At 36.1% G+C, this 23,711-nt stretch overlaps 1 protein-coding gene across 1 annotated transcript; it reads left to right on the top strand.

Moving 5' to 3' along the window:
- The first annotated feature begins 5,505 nt into the window (after nucleotides 1–5,505).
- FABP4 (fatty acid binding protein 4) lies at nucleotides 5,506–10,395 on the top strand. Its single transcript, XM_047842960.1, has 4 exons — nucleotides 5,506–5,661; nucleotides 8,093–8,265; nucleotides 9,051–9,152; nucleotides 9,607–10,395. Exons 1-4 carry the CDS (start codon nucleotides 5,589–5,591, stop codon nucleotides 9,655–9,657), a joined length of 399 nt encoding a protein of 132 aa, XP_047698916.1. The 5' UTR covers nucleotides 5,506–5,588; the 3' UTR covers nucleotides 9,658–10,395.
- Nucleotides 10,396–23,711: the final 13,316 nt, after the last annotated feature.

The raw sequence follows: 23,711 nt of genomic DNA, 5'->3' as shown, positions 1-23,711 counted from the left end.
TACATCAAAATAAAAAGCTTCTGCACAGCAAAGGAGACAAGAAAACAAAAGACAACCTACTGAATGGGAGAAGATATTTGCTAATGACATATTTGAAAAGGGGTTAACATCCAAAATACAGAAAGAACACAATTCCACACCCAAAAAACAAATAAGGCAATTAAAAAAGGGCAGAAAACATGAACAGACATTTCTCCAAAGAAGACCTCCAGATGGCCAACAGACACATGAAAAGATGCTCAACACCACTCATCATCAGGGAAATGCAAACCAACACTATAATGAGATATCACCACACACCTGTTAGAATAGCTAAAATCAAAAACACAAGAAAGAAGTGGTGAGAATGTGAAGATAAAGGAACTCTGGCACGCTGTTGATGGGAAAGCAAACTGGTGCAGCCACTGTGGAAAACAGTATGGAGTTTGCTCAAAAAATGAAAAAATAGAATTATGCTATGAATCAGTAAATCACAACTCTGGGTATTTACCAAAAAATTACAAAAACACTAGTTTGAAAAGATATATGCAACCCTTTGTTTATTGCAGCATTATTTACAATAGCCAAATTATGGAAGCAGTCCAAGCGTCCATCGATAGAAGATTGGATAAAGAAGTAGTAATATATACAATGGACTATTTATTACTCAGCCATAACAAAGAATGAAATCTTGCAATTTGCAACAACGTGGATGGAGCTTAATGCTAAGTGAAATAAGTCAGTCAGAGCAAGACAAATATTACATGATTTTACTCTTTTGTGGACTTTATGAAACAAAACAAATGAACAAAGGGAAAAAAAGAGTAAGAGAGACAGACGAAGAAACTGACTCTTAATTATAGAGAACAACCTGATGGTTACCAGAAGGGAGGTGGGTGGAGGTGGATGGGTGAAACAGGTTATGGGGTTTAAAGATTATACTTCTCGTGGTGAGCACTGAGTTATGTACAGAATTGTTGAATCTCTATATTGTACACCTGAAACTAATACAACACAGTATGTTAACTATACTGGAATTAAAATAAAAATCTTAGAAATAATTTTTGGAGAGCTTCCTGTTTGAAGGACATCTGTGTCTTATATGATACATAACTTAGTGGACTTGTTCATAGAATATTAGCATTCCACAGGATGATCCATGTGGTTGGAACATAAACTAAGCTGCATGTATGCATTTATTTATTTATTTATTTATTTATTTATTTATTCATTCATTCATTCATTTATTCATTTATTTAAAACTGAGCTGCTTTTAAAGACAACATCCCTTCATGTAACTCTGGCAAACTTATTTTGTTACTCTACACAACTGAGAGCATGAAATTTTTTCATGTAGACCCAACATCTTCTTATATGTTAATTTTTTCATGGTTCTTTAAGTTACCAAGTTCCTTTACTATAGACTACTATTTTTGTTTATATGAAATCAGTAAAGGAGTCTGTTTTCGTTTCTAGAAAATTTCAACTATGCCATTTCTCCAGTAATGATCAGACTGTAAACATGTTAACATAGGAACATGAGACTACTGGCCCATAGAAATATTCCTGAGGTAATTTTACAGGAGTGTTGCTCTACTCTCACTAACTTACTTAAGTGGGATTTCCTTCAAGCATTTTGTGGAATACTTGATTATTTGATATGCGCCAGTAAATAATCACGATAAAAGTTTCTGCCTTAACGGAGCTTAGACTCTGCTCATCGGGACCATATATCTACACTTTTGTCTTGGTTTATAGGAACATATATCTATATGTTTGTCACAGTTTAGTGTTTGGTGGTCATATTTAGATGAAATTGTCATTAGCGAGAATGGAGCCAGAAAACTCCTGCTATTTCCTGTGTCTGGAACATCTATCGTCACATTTTTCCATGGCCGCTTTCTTCTCATCCTTTAGGCATCAGCTCGATGGTCCACTTCCTTTGGCTGACCTCCCTGAACTGCCCCACCTCGTGTTGCCAACCCACATAGCGGTCATTGCGTCAGATTACTTTGTTCTGTTTTCTCTGAAACAGCACTACCTGATGTTGGTTTATTGATCTCCTTGGATATTATCTTCCTCAGTACTAGAATGTAAGCTCTATCTGAGCAAGCAGTTGCCTGGTAAGGCTGTCCATACGGAATCCCCAGTAGCTAGCTAAGTGCCTGAAACACGTGCTGAATAAAAAAATAAACCTTGGCCTCACCATGTTACTCTAAAATAGTGCTACTCAATAGAAACATAATGTGAGTCACATATGTAATCTAAAATTTTCTAGTAGCCAGGTTAGGAATAAAAAAGAAACATTAAATTAATTAACTAAATTTAGTAATATATTATATTTAACTCAATATATCTAAAATGCCATAATTTCAACATTTCATAGTTTACATAATCAATGTAAAAGTTTTTAATGAGATATTGGTACCTCTCAATTCAGATTCTAAATTTTCTTTTGAAATGCTTGATTGACACTTAGATTTCATAAAATGTAGACATTTCTATAATTGAAAAAGTAGATTCACATACTCAGTTCCTTCCACACATATTTAAAAGTTTCCCCATAACTGTATGAGGATCATTTCTTAAATTTTAATTAAAGTTAAGTAAAATTAAAAATTCAGTTTCTGAATCATAGTGAACACATTTCAAGTATTCAAGAACTGTGTGTGACTAAAGACTCTAGTATTGGGCAATCCATCTCTAAAAAAATGTTTAAATTGCCGTGTTAAAGTACACAAGATATATATTCAAATGTAATAATCATTGCAAAATCTGTCTAAAGCAATTTGTTACTCAAAGTAAAGCATTAACACATATTTTGAAAAGTAAACCATTATTCAAAGACTGAAGAAAATATTTGCAAAAGATATGTCTGATAAAGGACTATTATCCAAAATATACAAAGAACCCTTAAAACTCAACAATAAGAGAGCAAACAACCCAATTAAAAAAATGAGCCAAACACCTTAACAGACAGCTCAGCAAATAAGAAATTCAGATGGCAAATAAGCATGTGAAAAGATGCTCCACATCATACATCATCAGGAGAATGCAAACTAAAACAGCAATGAGATGCCACTCCACACCTAATTAGAATGGCTAAAATCTAGACTCACTGACATCACCAAATACTAGTGAGCATATGGAACAACAGAATTCTCATTCATTGCTATTGGGAATGCAAAATGGTACAGATACTTTGAAAATTTGGCAGTTCCTTATAAAACAAAACATACTCTTACTGTATCATGCTCCTTGGTGTTTACCTAAAGGAGTCTAAAGCGTAGGTCTCTACAAGAACCTGCATGTGGATGCACATTGCAGCTTTATTCATAACTGCCAAACTTGGAAACGACCAAGGTGTCCTTTAGTAGGTGAGTCAATAAGTAAACTACAGTATGTCCAGACAATGGAATATTTTTCAGCATTAACAAGAAATGAGCTACTAAGCCATGAAAAGTCATGGAGGAAAGTTAAATGCATATTACCAAATAGAAGAAACCAATCTGCTAAGGCCACATACTGGAAAAGGCAGAACTGTGGAGACAGTAAAAATAACAGTGATTCCACAGGTTGGGAACTAAGGGATGTGGGAAAGAGATGAATAGGCAGGGCACAGAGAATTTTTAGGGCTATGAAAATACTCTGTATGATATTATAATGATGGATACATGTCATTATACTTTGTTCAAACACACAGAATGTACAACATCAAAAGTGAATCCTAAAGTGAACTATAGACTTTGGGTGATTGTGGTGTGTCAATGTAGGTTTATTGTTGGTAAAAGTGTGAGTGATGCTGATCATAGCAGAGGCTATGAAAGTGTAGGGGCAGTGGGTACATGGGAAATCTCTGTACCTTTCTCTCAATTTTGTTGTATACCTAAGAAAGTCTTTAAAAAGACAAACCAAAGCCAAAACAAAACAAAAAAAGCCAACTGTTATTAATTTAGAACATTGTCAAGTTATCACTGTATTAAGACTGATCGTTTTTATTTACTTATTCAGTGGGAAACAGATTAATTTATAATAGGAAGTCTGCCCGGAATGGTACATCACCCACAGTCCCTGTATCTGTGCAATAGTCCAGAGTGGATGAACATTATTACTGTGCCATTAACACATGCAACAATTAAAAATTACTATTGTAACTTGGCTTTATCAGGCCTTCATAGCAACCTGCTTGACTACAGAAAATCCTGTCCTTCATAGAATCCTCTCTCTCAGACATTTCTGGGAAGACCTCAGGGTACTTACATGGGTTGTTAATCAATCATATGCTCTGTAGGGCACACAGAGTAGTGATTCATCCTGATGCAATATTTTATTTTTTTTCTTTTCTAAAATCTGGGTATGTTCATGGGTGTTTGTTGCACATACAAACATCTTTCACCATTCTGGTATTGGGTAAGAGGAGACTGAAAGACGGAATTACTTTAGAAAAGAAATCTCATGAATTACTATGTAAAAGAAGGAAATAAAATTTTGATAGTGTGACATCAACACCACTTCTGATCATTTTCAAGCAAAGCAACGCCACTTAGATCTGGATAAATTTAGAGCTTGTAATAACATCATTCAGGAACTGGATGAATTTTCTCAGTATGGGGAGCATATTTTGGAATGGGGCCTATTTTTTAAGGCCCCAATTCTATGGGAATAAACACTATGCTCTCATTTAGGGGATGGAAGGAGTGAGGTTAAATCATTACTAATTAGTCAACAGATTCTTGACGGATAATTTCTTTTTCATTCATGCAAAACACTTGAAACGAGAAATCTGACGTACTTTAAGATGCTATTACTTATTTTATTTTAATTGACAAGTAATTCCCGAGACAGTAGGGTCTCAAAGAGCCTTTGCAATTACTTAAGAATCTGTGAGGTCAGGGGCACCTGGGCGGTTCAGTTGGTTAAGCGTCCAACTTCGGCTCAGGTCTGATTTCACCATTCATGAGTTTGAGCCCCGTATCGGGCTCTGTGCTGACAGCTCAGAGCCTGGAGCCCGCTTCAGATTCTGTGTCTCCCTCTCTTTCTGACCCTCCCCCACTCGCACTTTGTGTCTCTCTCAAAAATAAAGAACATAAAAAAAATTTTTTAATTAAAAAAATAAAAAAGAATCCGTAAGGTCATTCTTACGTTCCTCAATTCAAAAGAACCACATAGTTGTAATTTTAATAGAAACTCCAGACCAGGGGGTCAAAGTTCATCTCAAGATAATTAACCTGCTCTACACCAGGATAAGTATGTATGGAAATAATAGCGGCAAATTCAATGCAGTGAACATTAAGCTGTCAAAACAGGAAAGTTGCCTGTTGAAAATATTTTGTCAGCGCTTAAAAAAATTTGTACTCTAAGTCAAATGTCCATTTGCCAGGGAGAACCAGAGTTGAGAAACTTTTATTTAAGACATGACTCAGAGGGAAAAAGGCAGAGGCTGGTAATAAAGGAAATGATCTGATATCAATCCCCAATTGGTTATTCCTGAAATCACATGATCTGGGCATCTTTAAAAGGAATTTATCTGGACTCAAGAAGGTCATAGCACCTTCCTGAGAGCTGCAGCTTTTTTCTCATCTTGAAGATAACCCTAGAAAGCTCATAAAATGTGTGATGCATTTGTGGGTACCTGGAAACTTAGCTCCAGTGAAAACTTTGATGATTACATGAAAGAAGTGGGTAAGAAAATACGTTGTAGGATGACTGGATTTATAACTTTTTCTCTGGGGAGATGGGGTTAATGCATGATTTTCACCCTGGGAGTATGGGTTAGATAGGAAATGCTGCTTTCTACATAGAGGCTATCCCAAGTAGCAAGCCAGAATCATTTGTTTGTAGGAACATTCTAGACCAAAGTCACAGTGCATGCTTCCTAAAGGTGAACCAATACGACAAAGGGTCTAGCCGGAATTTTTACAGTCTATAGAAATGACAAGATTTTATTTGACTGCTGAACTGGGTTATCTTTGTGTTACTTGGCTCTTTGCCTGTTTTTCTGTCATTCTTTCTTGCATATGAAATAAATAAGACTATATTTATTTCCTAGCATTCAATAATTTTTATTTGAAACCGAAAGCACTGTATTTCTCTATTTAATGTGATTTTTAAGCAAACATATGTTAACTAATTATTTTATTTTCTCACTGTCAATTTGTTAAATTGTGTTTTTGTTCTTATGAGAACCAAAATCTTAATTTCAGACAATATGTTCCTTTGAGGGGTTAAATATTTCTTTGATTAGGAATTACATGGGATGTCATAGGATCATCAAGTAAGTCAAAAGGACAATGTTATATGTATAACGTACCCCTCCTTGATAATGGAGGCTTTTAAGCTTGTGGATTCTACTAATATTGCCAGTGTTGTGTGAATATTCCCTAGGTGATTATGGTGGTGAAGCATTGGGGTACGGAGGCCGGTTCTCACTCAGACAGCTTCTACCTTGAGAGCCCCTCTCCTCATACCCCTGTGCATGATAAAGTCATACCCAGGTATAGCAATTTGAGGAGGGGTTTTTACAGGGGTTAAGATTTAATCTCTGTATCCTAAGACTTTATCTTTTTCCTAAATCATATGGTATAGTTTTTGCTTGTCTGTAACTACTACTATTTTCTTTGTTTAAAGACAGGAGGGAAATTAGGGACTTTAGCATAAGTGAGATCTAACTTTCTAGAATATCAACTAGTTGTGATTCAATAAACTAATCAGAATGCTGATGAGTGCTGATACAGAAATGTCAGGATTTGAGGCTATTTTGCTATTGAGTTTTAGAAACATTTTGTACTTTTAATACTTACATTTAAATTCTTATACCACTGTGTTTTAAAATTATAAAGTACTGATGATAATGAAAGACAGTAAGGTAACTCCTGAAATTAATTGCTCTAACTGATGATCAGCAAGCAGGTATTACTTTCATCAGTCAAAGAAGGGCTGAATAAAGCAAGTGGAGAATGTGATTTTTCCCAAGGTCAGCCATTCTGGAATTATACTTGATGTTGCATCCTTTCATTATACTGACTCACTCCATGTATTTAAAGGTATATTTTGTAACAGGGCCAGGACTTGATGAAGCAATATCTTTCCACCTGTGGCCACTTTTCAGACAGGGCGCTAAATAAGAGCCTCAGCATCACTTGTTTTGGACAATATTTCTCTCCTTCTTACCCCCTCTTTCTAACCTTTCACATGTATAAGTAGCCTTTCATCAAAGCAGCAGCTTAGGCTTATGTACATGTGTTAAAAAATTCAACACATCTATGGCTGTCATAAATTCTGTGTGACATATGCAGTGACAGCAAGTTCCCATTGTCTACATGAAGTTGCAAATGGTTCATCCCTTACCTGACACAAGAAAAGACGTTCCTTTTTTAAAAGAGGGGTTTGTACCTGAGGCGATCGAGAGTAAAAGTATTGATTTCTAAACTTAATACAATAGTGATTTCTTAAATTTTGACATTTTCAAAATTGACTAGACCCTCTTTAACAGTTCCTACAATTTACTGGGAATGATATCACCATTCTTAGATGGTATAAATGTAGGAAACATTTTGCCTTTTGGATAAATTAACCAGAATCTTCATTTCATACTAGAGTAATTTGGGAAAGCCAAGAAAATAGGACTTGGCAGCAAATGCTACGAAATGTTTGGGTGACTTTTGTACACCCAAACAGGTTATTATTATTTTTTTTTGGAAAGAGAGAAGAGAGCAAGCACTAGTGGGGGAGAGGGGCAGAGGGAGAGAGAATATGTGTGTGCGTGTATGTATGTATTCCAGAAGATTTAATCTTTTTGAAAATTAACAGTATGTCTCCTGTGGAGTCCGAAACCCAGAAGAAATTAAAATAGACTTACACTTAATCATGACATGTGTTCCTTTAAATATTAGTCTGCTTTACTTATCTGCAGCAGCTATTTAAATGAGGCTTTTAAGAAATTCACTGGTGTTCTTGTTTTCCTTTTTTGCACACCCACCCACCCACCTACACCCATACACACACACACACACACACACACACACACACACACACACACAGTACAGCTCTAACTTAGTTAAAGATGTGAAAGAAAATTGTAAACTTGACATTTTTTTTCTTTTCCCAACTGTAGGAGTGGGCTTTGCCACTAGGAAAGTGGCTGGCATGGCCAAACCCAACATGATCATCAGTGTGAATGGGGATGTGATCACCATTAAATCAGAAAGCACCTTTAAAAATACTGAGATTTCCTTCAGACTGGGTGAAGAATTTGATGAAGTTACTGCAGATGACAGAAAAGTCAAGGTGAGAAAGAAGGAATTGGAGCAGAATAAAAAGCCTGGTTTCTAAAAGACTGTTGCCAGGGTGCCTGGGTGGCTCAGTCAGCTAAGCATCCAGCTTCAGCTCGGGTCATGATCTCAACGGTTCATGAGTTCAAGCCTCGCATTGGGCTCTGTGCTGATAGCTCAGAGACTAGAGCCTGCTTCAGATTCCGTGTCTCCCTCTCTCCCTGCCTCTTGTGCTCTCTCAAACATAAATTTAAAAAATCAACAAATAAAAGACTGCTGCCAAGAAGAAGTCATTTTGTGTGAAAGGAGAGAAACTATTTTATCACAGGTCAAAGATCCCTGACTTCCTAGACCTAAGCCATGTTCTCTTAGATATGTATTTGGTGAATCTTCTCCTTTCTATAAAGTTGTATTTATTCTTCAAAAAAGTGATTAATAAATTTTATTTGTCACACAATATATAGAGTATTTGAAGTGAAAGAAAAATAACATTTCAGAGAATGTTTATGAAAGGGTGGAAGAAGAAAGCAAAAGATCACCTATGAGTATCATCTCAACATAAATTTATTGCCTATATTTTCTCACAGTATTATTTCAAATATGTGTTTGTATAATATTCTGATCATAATGTATCATTTATATGCTGTTGTTTTTACCACTCATTTTTTTCGTTTTAATATATTCTTACAATTTAGAACTACTCGTGACCTCAAAATATTCCTTCATTCAAAGGTGATGTATTTTTTATTTTATTTTCCTCTACCTTATACAAATGGTAATCATTTTTTATTATGCTCACAGAGCATCATAACCTTAGATGGGGGTGCCCTGGTACAGGTGCAGAAGTGGGATGGAAAATCAACCACCATAAAGAGAAAACGAGTGGATGATAAACTGGTGGTGGTGAGTATCCTCTAGTTGCTTAATTCTAGGCTCTGCTGCTTGGTCATCTTATACTCACCATTCTACCTAATCATGCTGGCTTATGTAGAAAAAAGGTGATTCCATTGGCATTATGGTTTCACTCTGGCAATTGTCCTTCATGCTTTTAAGCTCAGTCGAGGCATGCTGTCCCTCAAGAAGCATTCTCTGACTGCTCTCAGCACACACCATATTGTATTATGCATTTCTGCTTGTATTGCTCACACACTATATAGATTGTAAAGTTTCTTGAGGGGAAGACTTGTGTTTTCTTGGTCTTTTTGTCTTCCTAACTTATTACATTATCAGGTATATATAGGAGCCCAGAACAAATGTTTTCAAATAAATACTGTTTCCTTCCCAATATTACAGGCAAAATAAATAAACTCATAGTTTAGTCCCATGATTGACCAAGAGTTTTTTTGTGTGTGTCTAGGAATGTATCATGAAAGGCGTCACCTCTACCAGAATTTATGAGAGAGCATAAACCAAGGGACATTGAGCTGAAGTTTGCATCGAACTCTATGACAGTCTGTTGGATATATTGTCCAAACATATATTGTTATTTTCTACTAATTAGCAAGCAACTAATTTTCCCCCAAACTGATTTTATTCAATGTGGGTATGTTCATTAAATAAAACTTCTTAGATTTAGAAGGTGATGTAATGATTTATTCTTTGTGTGGGATAATTTTTTACTCGTAACCCAATGAAGGAAAGAGAAAATTGTATTTTTGCTTTATTGCTGGTATAATATGATTTTTCATAATAATCCAAGGTAAAAAATATTCATGAATTTTCCATTTTCTTAGGTAGATGATAAATTTGCTATTATTGAATATGCAGTCCTTCTGTAGCGTGCCTACAGTCAAGTAACTACCTCAGAAAGACCTAAGGTAGTTTTAAATGTAGTGAAGTGGCCCACAGACAGCTGGGCCAAGTCCTGCCATTTCACACCTACCTATCCTGGAGCATTGAGAGAAAGACCAGCAATACATGTTGCAGACACTATTTCTAGAATATAATTTTTAATCTGAAAAATTATTGGTAAACCAAGCTATCTCTGGAATCTCTCAAAGATTAAGTGCAAATAATCTCCTAATGTTCTTTCCATAAAAGACATGACAACTTTGTAATGAGTAATGATGCAAATGTTCTTATAGTGGTTTCCAAATCTTTCTTTTTCCTCCTAGTGGAACTTTTTTATTAAATGAAGTATTGAATATGTTCTGGAACTTTTTATTCAGATAAAATCTCCATGGAATTCCCACTCCCCCGCCCCCAAATAGACAAAAATGATAATGAGGTTTCCCAGATAGAGGGGTGTGTGTGTGTGTGTGTGTGTGTGTGTGTGTGTGTGTGTGTGTTGGGGAGAGAGAGGGAGGGAGAGAGAGAAAGAGGGAGGGAGGGAGGAGGTTTCTTCTGCCTTTTGTGGAAATTTTGCAGCTGTTCAAGATATTATTGGAGTTTCACAAAATAGATTACAATTTCCATACTATATACTTATATTTTATAGTCAGCCGAAGTCTATTAATGTGCTGCAATTGATATAATTCTGTTTGTGATGTTTCCTTTAAGAATAACTCCATTATTTGTTGAGTACTTATTTTATGCACAACACTAAGATACGAAGGGGCCAGAAGAGGTAAAGTAAGTTCCTGATCATAAGAATTTACTTTCTTTGCAAAAACAGAGTCAGACTCTTACTTTTGGCTCACTGGAGGATTGAAGACCTCAAAAGGAGAAGACTTGTACAGACTGATCAGGACAATTCTTGAGAAACCAATATTGATTAAGCACTTACTTTGGTGCCAGGCACTTTGCATGCTCAAAATAATCCTATAAGAAGATTTTAGTATTCCTGTTCATAGATGAGGAAACTTAGGTTTAGAGTGTAAGTCTACAAAGTTAAATAGGGAATAGACATAGTATCTGAAATTCAAGAGAGCAACCCAGGATGGGATATAGGTCTAGAAGCTATCAGTATCCTAGTGGTAACTTAGTTCACAAATGGTGATGAGATAATCCAATAATAAGGGAGAACTGGAAAAAAAGAAAGACTTGAAGGTAGTCAAGTGGATGTCCCAGGCACTTCAAGTCAACACGTTCTGTGGTAAATTTATCATTGTTGCCCCCTTCCACCCACTACCTACAACTTGTTCTTCATCCTATTTTCCAAAGCTCATTGAGTATCAACATGTTTTGTCTAATTACTTTTTCCATAAATCTTAAATCATCCTTGAATATGTCTTCTTCCTCCCTCCACAGTATCTATTTTACTTTTTGAAAATCATGTTAATTCTATTAACTTAAATTTTCTTTAATGTTTGCTTTTCTCATTCCCATTCCCAATACCTCCAAACATTTTTTTTCTTTTTCTTTCTTTTTTTTTTTTCAACGTTTATTTATTTTTGGGACAGAGAGAGACAGAGCATGAACGGGGGAGGGGCAGAGAGAGAGGGAGACACAGAACTGGAAACAGGCTCCAGGCTCTGAGCCATCAGCCCAGAGCCTGACGCGGGGCTCGAACTCACGGACCGCGAGATCGTGACCTGGCTGAAGTCGGACGCTTAACTGACTGCGCCACCCAGGCGCCCCACATTTTTTTTCTTTAATTGCTTCCGAGTTCTCCTAATAAATCTCCCTCTTTTACTGTCAATTCTCTCTTCTGTTTTCCAAGCCCTGTAGATTTAATAAATGGTATTTGCACAATGGAAACCTGACCTGGACACTCACTGATTAAAACATTTGCAAATGGCTCCCATTGCATCCAGAGAAGGTCCAATCTCCATAGCGTGGAATGTATATTTTGTCTTATGCTTGTCTTTTCTCATCTGTTTAGTTTTATCATTGCTCTTGTTGTCTTATACTTCTTGCTATTGCTTCAATCATCCCAAGCAATTTTCATACTCTGTTTTGCCTCTAGTTGTGTGTGTGTGTGTGTGTGTGCGTGTGTGTGTGTGTGTGTGTGTGTGTGTGTGTGTGTGTATCCTGCTTCTTTCTATCTAGAACTTTCCCTTCCTTTGTCCTGAACATTCCTCATCCCTTAATGGTTCCTCTGTGCTAATTCTTTACAAAGTTGCATTAGGTACCACTTCTATGTATGAGTATTTGTGGATCTAGTTATTTTCAAAATGTACTTTCAAGTTTAATTCTTATTTTTCAGACGGTATGGAAGCATAGAGTAAGAAGATCCAGTCCAATGTATATTTGCTAGATAAGCTGGTTTCTTCCTTCTATATTTTCATAAAACTAAGGTCACGATACAAAAGATATGTTTGAGTATCAGTTCTCCAATTTATCTTGCCTGGGACTTCTTTGAAGGTCACATAATTTTCCATTGTCTAACATTACTTCTACCAACACATATACAGAAACATAGAGAAGGTTCTACTCTTAGGGGTGCCTGGGTGGCTCAGTCGGTTGGGTGTCTGACTTCAGCTCAGGTCATGATCTCGTGGTCCATGAGTTCGAGCCCTGCGTTGGTCTCTGTGCTGACGGCTTGGAGCCTGGAGCCTGTTTCTGATTCTGTGTCTCCCTCTCTCTGACCCTCCCCGCTCACACTCTGTCTCACTCTCTCAAAAATAAATAAACATTTAAAAAAATAAAAAATAAATAAAAGAAGAAGATTCTACTCTTAAAGGAAGAGAGATGGGGCCAAGCAGATACTTCTCAGAAAAACAGATGCATGGGTATAGAGTCCATCTATATCTTGAAGAAGATATGAATAGTTCAAAAAGCCATTCACTAAGTCTTTAGAAACTGTGAGAATCGGATGACACAATAGGCCAGCATATCCTTTCTTTTCTTTAATTCCTGTCACTGCTATCATTGAATTACAATTTCTGGCTTATAAATACTTCTTCCAAATCCCATAGCATTATTGGCTTAAATTTTTACTTTAAATTTTACTTTAAATTTTTACTGACTTAAATTTTTAAAATTTTTTGAAAGTTATGCATCAATTTTGAGCAGGTGACCTAGCCTCTTGTTTAGAATAGTGATTTTCACCCAAGTTATTATTGTGACTTGACCACTGTGTGGTATGCCAAAGTATGTTACTACTAATAACAAAGTACAAAAATTTAGGAATTATTTTATTTTTCAAGTAAATTATTTGAATTTAATATTATCATATAAAATATGGGTTTTCACAAACTTGTTCTCTTATTTGCAGAAGGAGAGAAAGGGATTATCACTTTTATATGAGACTTACTTGAGGGTTTCTGAGGGACTTGAAAAAATTCTTACAGGTGCATTGCTGCTAAGAAAAATAGATTGTAAAGTCCTTGAGTTGGAACATGTAAGCCTCCAAGATGGTTGTCAGGTGGTGATGTTTTTTTTTTTTTTTTATCTTTAGGGTTCAGCTTTTAAGCAGTGTGTTTATAGCACTCCTAGCCAGGCTGTATGAGTACAGGAAATGGCTGGGTGAAGGAGTAAGGCACAGCCCTTGCATAGCTTATCAGTGAACATCTCTCTAGTTAGTGAAAAACACAATATAGACCTTACATCCAATTATGGAACCACCCATTAATTCACACACCAGCCCTATCCCAATGCAGAATACATTAAAATGATTTACATGTAGTCAAACAAACAAAGTGTTAGGCAACACACACAAAAAAATCACTTATTGAGAGCATCTCAAAGGCAAGGATGATGTCAAACTTGTAGCTAGGTTCCCAGACCCTGGTACAGTGAAGAGGAGAGTCAGAGCTTAATAAATGATTCTTGAATGAATAAGTATGCTCTCTTCTTTGTGCTAAATGTGGTGTATGGAACAGAAAGAATGACAATCTCATATACATGTCCTTAATGTAGTAGAGAAATAGCATGAATACCATCACATTACCTGGGAAAACTGTCCTAATAGTTCCTTCTCTTTCCTTTACCCTTACCCCTCAAATCTAGAAAGGATTAAAACTTTCCTCCCCATGACCACAGAAAAATGTATGTGTTCCTACTATAACAAGATATTACCACACTCTCATTTCTCTTTCCCGTTCTCTAGGTTGTCACTGCCTCTAGAGCAGGTCACCTACATGGATACCTAGAATCTAGCACAGTGCCTGAAACATGGTAATCCCTCAATAAATTTTAACAGAATGAATAAAGACACAATATAGGGGAAGAAACTCATTATATACTAAATTATGTGGTATAGGCTATGGACTGAAGGGAGCCAATGGCAAGCAGGACCAACATGTCCTGGAGTAGTCAAATTTTCAACAAAGAAGATGTATTTGAGTTAGGCCTTGGAAGATAATTGTAGTTAATTGCTTATTAATTAGTTTTACAGTAGAACAACTTGGCAAATACCAAGCAGATTTTTGTATGTTTTTGAAGTTAAGCTTGCATAAATTCACATTAGAATTAGTTATAACATTAGGGTCTTGAATGTAATCCCCATGGTAACCAAAAAGAAAGCAGCTATAGAAAATATATATAAGGAAATGAGAAAGGAATTTTAATGTTTCATTACAAAAAATCAGCTAAACAAAAAAGAAAATAGTAAATCAGGAAATGTGGGACAAAAAAGCTACAAAGCACATGAAAAACAAATAGCAAAATGACAGAAGTAAATCCCTCCTTATCACTAGTAATTTTAAATATAAATTGATTAAACACTCTAGTCGAAAGACAAATTGAATAAAGAGAAAGAATAAAAAAAAAGTCTAACCATATGCTATCTACAAGAGACTAACTTTAGATCCAAATATACAAATAGGTTGAAAATCAAAGGATAGACCTTGAGAGCTTGTTTGGAGGTTCTAGCAGGGGAGCGCAGCTACTCGTATACCCTTGACCGAAGAACGGTCCTCCTCTATCGGGGAAGGTCGTCCTCTTCGACCTAGCGCGCAGCTTCGGGAGGGACGCACATGGAGCGGTGAGGGAGGAAGGGGACACCCGCCTAGCCAGCCAGATCAGCCGAATCAACCCTGGCGATCAATGGGGTGACAGATGTCGCAGCCAGATCGCCCTCACATCCAATGGAAAAAAGACAGCCTCTTTAACAAATGGTGCTGGGAGAACTGGACAGCAACATGCAGAAGGTTGAAACTAGACCACTTTCTCACACCATTCACAAAAATAAACTCAAAATGGATAAAGGACCTAAATGTGAGACAGGAAACCATCAAAACCTTAGAGGAGAAAGCAGGAAAAGACCTCTCTGACCTTAGCCGTAGCAATCTCTTACTCGACACATCCCCAAAGGCAAGGGAATTAAAAGCAAAAGTGAATTACTGGGACCTTATGAACATAAAAAGCTTCTGCACAGCAAAGGAAACAACCAACAAAACTAAAAGGCAACCAACGGAATGGGAAAAGATATTCGCAAATGACATATCGGACAAAGGGCTAGTATCCAAAATCTATAAAGAGCTCACCAAACTCCACACCCAAAAAACAAATAACCCAGTGAAGAAATGGGCAGAAAACATGAATAGACACTTCTCTAAAGAAGACATCCGGATGGGCAACAGGCACATGAAAAGATGTTCAGCGTCGCTCCTTATCAGGGAAATACAAATCAAAACCACACTCAGATATCACCTCACGCCAGTCAGAGTGGCCAAAATGAACAAATCAGGAGACTATAGATGCTGGAGAGGATGTGGAGAAACGGGAACCCTCTTGCACTGTTGGTGGGAATGCAAATTGGTGCAGCCGCTCTGGAAAGCAGTGTGGAGGTTCCTCAGAAAATTAAAAATAGACCTACCCTATGACCCAGCAATAGCACTGCTAGGAATTTATCCAAGGGATACAGGAGCACTGATGCATAGGGCCACGTGTACCCCAATGTTCATAGCAGCACTCTCAACAATAGCCAAATTATGGAAAGAGCCTAAATGTCCATCAACTGATGAATGGATAAAGAAATTGTGGTTTATATACACAATGGAATATTACGTGGCAATGAGAAAAAAAATGAAATATGGCCTTTTGTAGCAACGTGGATGGAACTGGAGAGTGTGATGCTAAGTGAAATAAGCCATACAGAGAAAGACAGATACCGTATGGTTTCACTCTTATGTGGATCCTGAGAAACTTAACAGGAACCCATGGGGGAGGGGAAGGAAAAAAAAAAAAAAGAGGTTAGAATGGGAGAGAGCCAAAGCTTAAGAGACTGTTAAAAACTGAGAACAAACTGAGGGTTGATGGGGGGTGGGAGGGAGGAGAGGGTGGGTGATGGGTATTGAGGAGGGCACCTTTTGGGATGAGCACTGGGTGTTGTATGGAAACCAATTTGTCAATAAATTTCAGAAAAAAAAAAAAAAAGAAAATCAAAGGATAGCAGAAGATATTCCATACAAATAGTAACCAAGAGAGCAGAGGTGGCTATACCAACAGAAGACAAAATAGACTTATTACATATTTAAATGAAAGTTTCAATACAGTAAGAACATATAATTATAAACATTTATATACCTAGTAAAAGACAATCAAAATACATAAGGCAAAAAAAATGACAGAATTTTTATATCTCAATAAAAAATGTGACAGAATTAAAGAGAGAAATAGACAGTTCTACAATAATAGTTGGATAATTCAAAATTTCACTCTCAATAAAGGATGGAACAACCAGACAGAACATACGTAAGGAAACAGTAGACTTAGAAAACAAAATAAATCAACTGGATGTAACAGACATGTATAGAACAATCAAAAACCACATAATACATATTTTTCTCACGTGTATATGAACTTTCTTCAGGATAGAAAGGATAAAATTAAGTCTCAGTAAATTTAAAAAGATATATGCAAAATACCTTATTTAAACATAATGGGATGAAGAAATCAATAACAGAAGGAAAACTGGAAAATTCACAAATTTTTGGAAATTAAACAACAACCAATGGATCAAAAAAGAAATAACAAGAGAAATTAGAAAACACTTAGTGATGAATGAAAGCTGAAACACAACATACCAAAACTTACGGGACACAGTGAAAGTAGTGCTAAGTGGGAAATTTATAGTTAAAAATGCTTATATTAAAAGAAGAAGAAAAGAGAAGTTCTCAAATCCACAATCTAACTTTACAACTCAAGAAACTTGAAAAACAAGAAAAAACTGAACCCAAAGCTAGCAGAAGGAAATAATAAAGATCAGAGCAGAGATGAATGAAATAGAAAATAGAAAAATGGAAAAGAAAATCAACAAAATGAAAAGTTGGTTCTTCAAAAGATTAACAAAATTGACAAGCTTTAGGTAGACTCACTAAGAAAAAAAGAGAGAAAACTCAAATTACTAAAATCAGTAATGAAACTAGGACATTACTACTGACTCTACAGAAATAGAAAGGATTACAAGAGAATACTCTGAGCAGCTGTGCACCAACAAATAGGGTAACCTAGATGAAATGAACAAATTCCTGCTAAGACTAAAGCATGAAGAAATAGCAAATCTGAACAGACCTGTAACTAGTAAGGAGTAACCAGGAACCAAATATCTGATTAAAAAAAAAAAAAAGTCCTGGGCTTAATGGTTTCACTGGTGAACTCTACCAAATTGAAGAAGAACTAATGCCAATCCTTCTCAAACTCTTCCAAAAAAATTAAAGAAAAAAGAAGACTCTCTAATTCATTTTATGCATATGATATCATTAGTATCAAACTCAGACAAAGATAGTTGAAAAAAATTACAGAGCAATATCCCATATGAATCGTGATGTAAAATCCTCAACAAAATGCTAGCAAGCAGAATTCAGCAGCATATTAGAAGGATTATACACCATGACCAATTGGAATTTATTGGGGAATGCAAGGATGAGTCAACATGCAAAAATTGGTCAATATAATCTACCATATTATCACAATGAATGGGGAAAAAACCATATGGTCATCTCAATTAATACAGAGAAAGAATTTGAGAAAATTCGAAACTCCTTCATGTAAAAACATTCCACAAACTAGGAATAGTAGGAAACTACTTCAATGTAACAAAAACCCTGTGTGAAAACGCCATAGAGGACATAACACTTAATAGTGAAACCTGAAAGTTTTTCGTGTATAATCAGGAACAAGACAGAGATGTCAGCTTCTGCCATTTGTATTGAATATGTTACCGGAAGTACTAATCAGAGTAGTCAAGAAAAAAAAAAGCCATCCAAACTAAAAAAGGAAGAAGAAAAATTATTTCTGGTCACAGATGGTATAATCTTATATGAAGAAAACCCTAAAGATTCCACTCACCTGAAAAAAAAAAAACCTATTAGAATAAATGAATTCAGCAAAGTGGCAGGATATATCATCAATTCACAAAAAGCAGTTGTGTTTCTATATACTAACGATGAACAACCGAGAAGTAAATTAAGAAAACATTTCCATTTACAATAGCAGCAGAAAGAATAAAATACTTATAAATTAACGTAATTAATTAACTTAATTAAAGGAATCAGCTTTTGGTAAAAGTTTCATACAATTAAAATTGCAAACATCTATAAAAGAAATTTTTAGTAGACATAAATAAATGGAAAGATATCCCATATTCACAGATTGGAAGACTTAATATAGTTAGGATGTCATACTACCCAGAGTTATCTACAGATTTGATGGACTCCCAATCAAAATCCCAATGACATTTCTTGGAGAAATAGAAAACCCATTCTGAAATTCATATGGAATCTAAAGGGACCACAAAAAGCCAAAACAATTCTGAAAAAGAAGAATAAAATTGGATTACTCATGCTTCCTGATTTCAAAATTCACTACAAAGCTCTTATAATCAAAACTTGCTAGTAGAGACAGACATATAAGCAAATGGAACAGAATAGAGTCCAGAAATAAACCCTCACATAAATGGTCAAATAATTTTCTATTAATGTACTAAGGTCATTCAATGGGTAAAGGACCATCTTCAGAAAATGGTGCTGGAAAAATTGGGTATAACGGGCAAAAGGATAAAGTTGGACCCTTACCTAACACCATCTGCAAAAATGAACTCACATGAATCCGTGACCTAAATATGTCTTTTTAAAAAAAATTTTTTTTTACATTTTTAAATTTATTTTTGAGAGAGAGAGAGAGAGAGAGAGAGAGAGAGAGAGAGAGGCAGAGCACAAGTGAGAGAGGGGCAGAGAGAGAGGGAGACACAGAATCCAAAGCAGGCTTCAGGCTCTGAGCTGTCAGCACCGAGCCTGACCAGGGCCCAAACTCACAAACTGGGAGATCATGACCTGAGCCGAATCGGACACTTAACCGACTGAGCCACCCAAGCTCCCCAGAAGTATAAAATTCTTAGAAAAAAACATAGGGAAAATGTTCCATGACATTGGATTTGGCCATGATTTCTGAAACATGAAAACAATGGCACAGGAAACAAGAGAATAGAAAAATTGGACTTCATGAAAATTAAAAATCTGTGTGGGGGCACCTGGGTGGCTCAGGTCACGATCTCACGGTTCAGGGGTTGGAGTCCCACATCAGGCTCTGTGCTGACAGCTCGAAGCCTGGATGGAGCCTGCTTCAGATTCTGTCTCCCTCTCTCTCTGCCCCTCCCCCACTCACACTGTCTCCCTCTCTCTCAAAAATAAATGTTTTAAAAAAATCTGTGTGTATCTTTTGTGTTGATATATACTATCAATAAAGTAAAAAGACAACTTACAGAATGTGAGAAAATATTAGCAAATCATATTTCTCATAAGTAATTAATATCCACAATATATAGAGAGCTCTTAAAACTCAATAACAAATAAAATAAACAACCTGATTCAAACATGGGCAAAGGACTTGAAAAGACATTTTTCCAAAGAAGATATACAAATGTCCACTACATGAAAAGATGTTTAACACTACCAATCATTAGTGATATGTAAATCAAAATTACAATGAGATTCCACATCACATCCATTAAGATGGCTACTATCAAAAAAACAAACCAAATAACATGTTGGTGAAAATGTCTAGAAATTGGAATGCTTGTGCACCATGGATAGGTATGTAAATGATACAGCTGCTGTAGAAAACAGGATGACAGGTCCTCAAAAAATTAAAAATGTAATTATCATGGGATACAGCAATTCTGCTCCTAAGTATATACTCCACCTCCACCACGCCCCCCCCCCAACCGCCACAAACTGAAAACAGGGTCTTAAAGAGATATTTGTGCACCCATATTCATAGCAGCATTATTCACAATAATTAAAACGGAGAATCAACTTAAGGTCCGTTGGCATATAGATAAGCAACATGTGGTATTTACATGCAATGGAATATTATTAAGCATTAAAAAGGAAGGAAATTCTGACACATGGTACAACATGGAAGAAACTTAAGAAGTGCATGGTAAGTGAAATACACCAGTCACCATAAAAACAAATACTGTATGATTCTACTTATGTGAGTTATTTAGAGTAGTTGAAATTGTACAGACAGAAAGTAGAATAGTGGTTGCCAATGGCTAAGAGACTGGGAAAATCGGGTTCTTGTTTAGTAGGTATGGAGCTTCAGTTTTGCAAGATGAAAAGAGTTCTGGAAGTAGATGGTGGTGAGGTAGCGCAATAATATGTACTTGATGCCACTGAATTGTACACTTAAAATGGTCAAGATAGTTAATTTTATGACATAAAAAATTGGAAAATAAATCTACTGTGGCTCCAGCTAAAGTATTATATATATATATATATATATATATATATATATATATATATATATATATATATAGCAGTAAATTACCAGACATATTCCTGAATACTTTCATAGCTTCCAGTATATTTTTATTTTTACCACTGTTCCTCACCAATAGGGAATGTAGCATCTCAAAATTAAAATTTATTAAAGACTCCTTTACCTCTAAAATGTCGCAAGAAAAAAGTTACTCTGGAAAATGAGATATTGGAGAAACATACAGAAATGAGATAATGAAGAAATGAGCATTGAAGCTATCATGAAAACAAGATGTGTAAATGTTCGAAAACAAATTGCTCTATCCTGATTCCTTTACTAGAATTAACAATTATGAACAGCCTCACTTGAACATTTTTTTACTTGAGGGAATGGTGTTTTTGGGGGGTGGGGTTTGCTTTTAAAATCAAACACAAAAGCCAAAGGCAAGTGGTGGTGGCAGCAGGACTAGCAGAGCACATTCTCAGTTGAGAAGAGAGACTCACATGGTAATAATGAGACACGGAGCAAAGACCAAGGGAGTCTGGGAATCCCTCTATCATCTGATGACTGTAATGAAAGACCTGTCATATCAGTCGGCCGGTCTGGAGAGAACAATGTATATTACAAGCTTGCTTACAGTCACTGTTAGAGAGATTAAGATCAGTAATGAGGGGAATTGCCAGTTTAAAAGAAATAAACACTGCTTATTCCTTTTGTCATTCATTTATGACATTTATTGAGCACCTACTGTACACCAGCCACTGTCTTAGGGATATTGAGGGGAGTAAGAAATATTTTCTTTGCTTGAGGTGCTTATGAAATAACTCAGGGGACAGCTGGAAGATAACTAGTTGTAATACCATGAGAAATGTTCTCTAATATACTTCTGGTAAAGTACAATTGTATTACGTAATAGGAATCAACTAGCTCTGAGCCAGTTTCACAGAGAAGGAGATGTTTGAATTGGACCTGGAGAGATGATAGTTGCTGTACACAAGGCCAACATCAGATGATACATGCAACTGGTTGTTTTGAGATTTGAAACGAATCATTTAGGTAAAGCTATTTACTGAGGCATATCAATTACGAAGGCTTAAGTTGCGAGTAACAAAAACTCAGACACACGATTGTTCAAATAATGATGAAATTTATTAATTCACATATATAAAATTCCAGAAATTAAATGGCCTTCGTTCCTCCCCACTTTGCACTGTGTCATCTTCAGTTTTGGCTGCATCTCTGAGTTGGTAACACAATGGATGCAGCAGTCCCACATTTACAAAAAAGCAAAATGTGCAGAGGAGAAGAGAAACCATCTCTCTGGCTCTTTCCCTTAGGGGTAAGGGAATTTTATGGAAGCCAAAAATTTTACTTTTCCTTTGGTCTCATGGGACAACTGAGTTCTATATGGGCCACAGGATTGATTCCTGAATCAATCAGTGGTAGGGAAATTGGAACAAGAATGATGACACTAATGTCACACTGCCCCATGGGCCAACATGCATCGTCATGTTTTCTTACTATCTTTCAAGCAGAGAATGTAAGCACACATGTAGAACCAGTAAAGCAAGGTTTGATCACTTGTTCTTTATTTGAATATCATCTCCGAGTACATTTTCAACTGTTAAGGCACTTATTTTGGGGACAGGTCTTGGTTTCCTGAAAGTGAGTCTAGCGTTTTTGCTTTCCCTGTTTTGTCCTCCAAATATTTCAATGACTGTTATATCTATAAAAAGACTGTATTGTAAATTTCTTCTTTATATGTTGTCATCAAAAGAAATTCTTTATTCCACTTAAGTGATAACATTATGGTGCCAAAATGTCTACCTTTTTAAAAATTTGTTTTTTCCACAAACAGATGATTTAAATAAATATTTCTTTGAAGAATTATTTGACACAGGCAGATAATAGTATGAATATTCTTCTTCTGGTGCCTAATTTTCTGGTCTTGTTCAAAACAACTGGAATTAAAAGTTGTGATATAAACCTAGAGCTTCTGAATCTAATCCTTTTTCGTAAAGGCAAAATTGCCAAGTCCATATTACTTAGGTTACAAAAATAACTGTACAGAGATTTAAATAATCTACTGCCTTTCTCTTTTCGAATGCAGATATCGAAATGCCATTTTTCTCTCTAAAACGTCTCTTCACAATTTCAAGTGGTATCTTTTATTTTTTTTTTCCAAGTGGTATCTTTTAATATCAAGATTACTTGGTAAGCCTAAAAGATGAATTTTCCAAGCATTAGCTCCACCTCCTTTTTAGGGCTTAAGTCACAAAACACCATTCAATGGTAATTGTTACCTTCCTTTCAGTGGGCAATCACTCTTGATGAACAACAGTGATAATATTAATAACACTCTATGCCTCCCTCCGAGAAACTGAAGACATCTCAGTTACGTTAACTGATATCAATTCATCAACCCTGCAAGGAAGGGAGGAGAGACTATTATTTTAATGAAGAGGGTACTCTGGAACCATGATGTGTCCAAACAAAAAACAGCTGAGGTGGATCAAGCAAGGGTGTGCTTCTCCTCTCAGGTGGGGAAACCACCTTAGTCAGGTGTTTATTGGACATTTGTTGGGATATTCCTAAAGAGTTGACTCAGCATTCAAATTTCAAAAGGCTATTGAAAATTATCTCCATTCCAGAAATAATACTTATCAAGTGACTTGGGGGTGTAAGTCTCTTTCCTAGAAGCTATAATCATTGACTTAAATTCAGCTTTACATGTTGATTTTCCATTTCTTAATTTGGGGGTGAATAAAATGAGTCATGCTGGTGCCTAGAATGTTTGGTCTTGCTGCTGTTCATTGGTTATTTCAGAAGTCACGTGATGAAGATGCCTTTTAAATTAAGATACTGGCAGCACTGTATTCCCTGAGTTTCTTTGGCTTTTGGTTGTGAGTGCCTCTTCTCAACAAGCTTTCCATC

This window comes from Prionailurus viverrinus, chromosome F2 (genome assembly GCF_022837055.1).
Source record: "Prionailurus viverrinus isolate Anna chromosome F2, UM_Priviv_1.0, whole genome shotgun sequence".
Classification (NCBI taxonomy): domain Eukaryota; kingdom Metazoa; phylum Chordata; class Mammalia; order Carnivora; family Felidae; genus Prionailurus; species Prionailurus viverrinus.
The sequence above is the reverse complement of the archived record's forward strand: the minus strand, read 5'-3'. Positions and strand labels throughout refer to the sequence as shown.

Excerpts from the sequence above, each read along its gene's own strand:
- FABP4 (XM_047842960.1), top strand. The coding sequence starts at position 5,589 with ATGTGTGATGCATTTGTGGGTACCTGGAAACTTAGCTCCAGTGAAAAC. Across the intron at positions 5,662-8,092 it reads TGATTACATGAAAGAAGTGG|GAGTGGGCTTTGCCACTAGG; the intron begins GTAAGAAAATAC and ends TCCCAACTGTAG. Across the intron at positions 9,153-9,606 it reads TGGATGATAAACTGGTGGTG|GAATGTATCATGAAAGGCGT; the intron begins GTGAGTATCCTC and ends GTGTGTGTCTAG.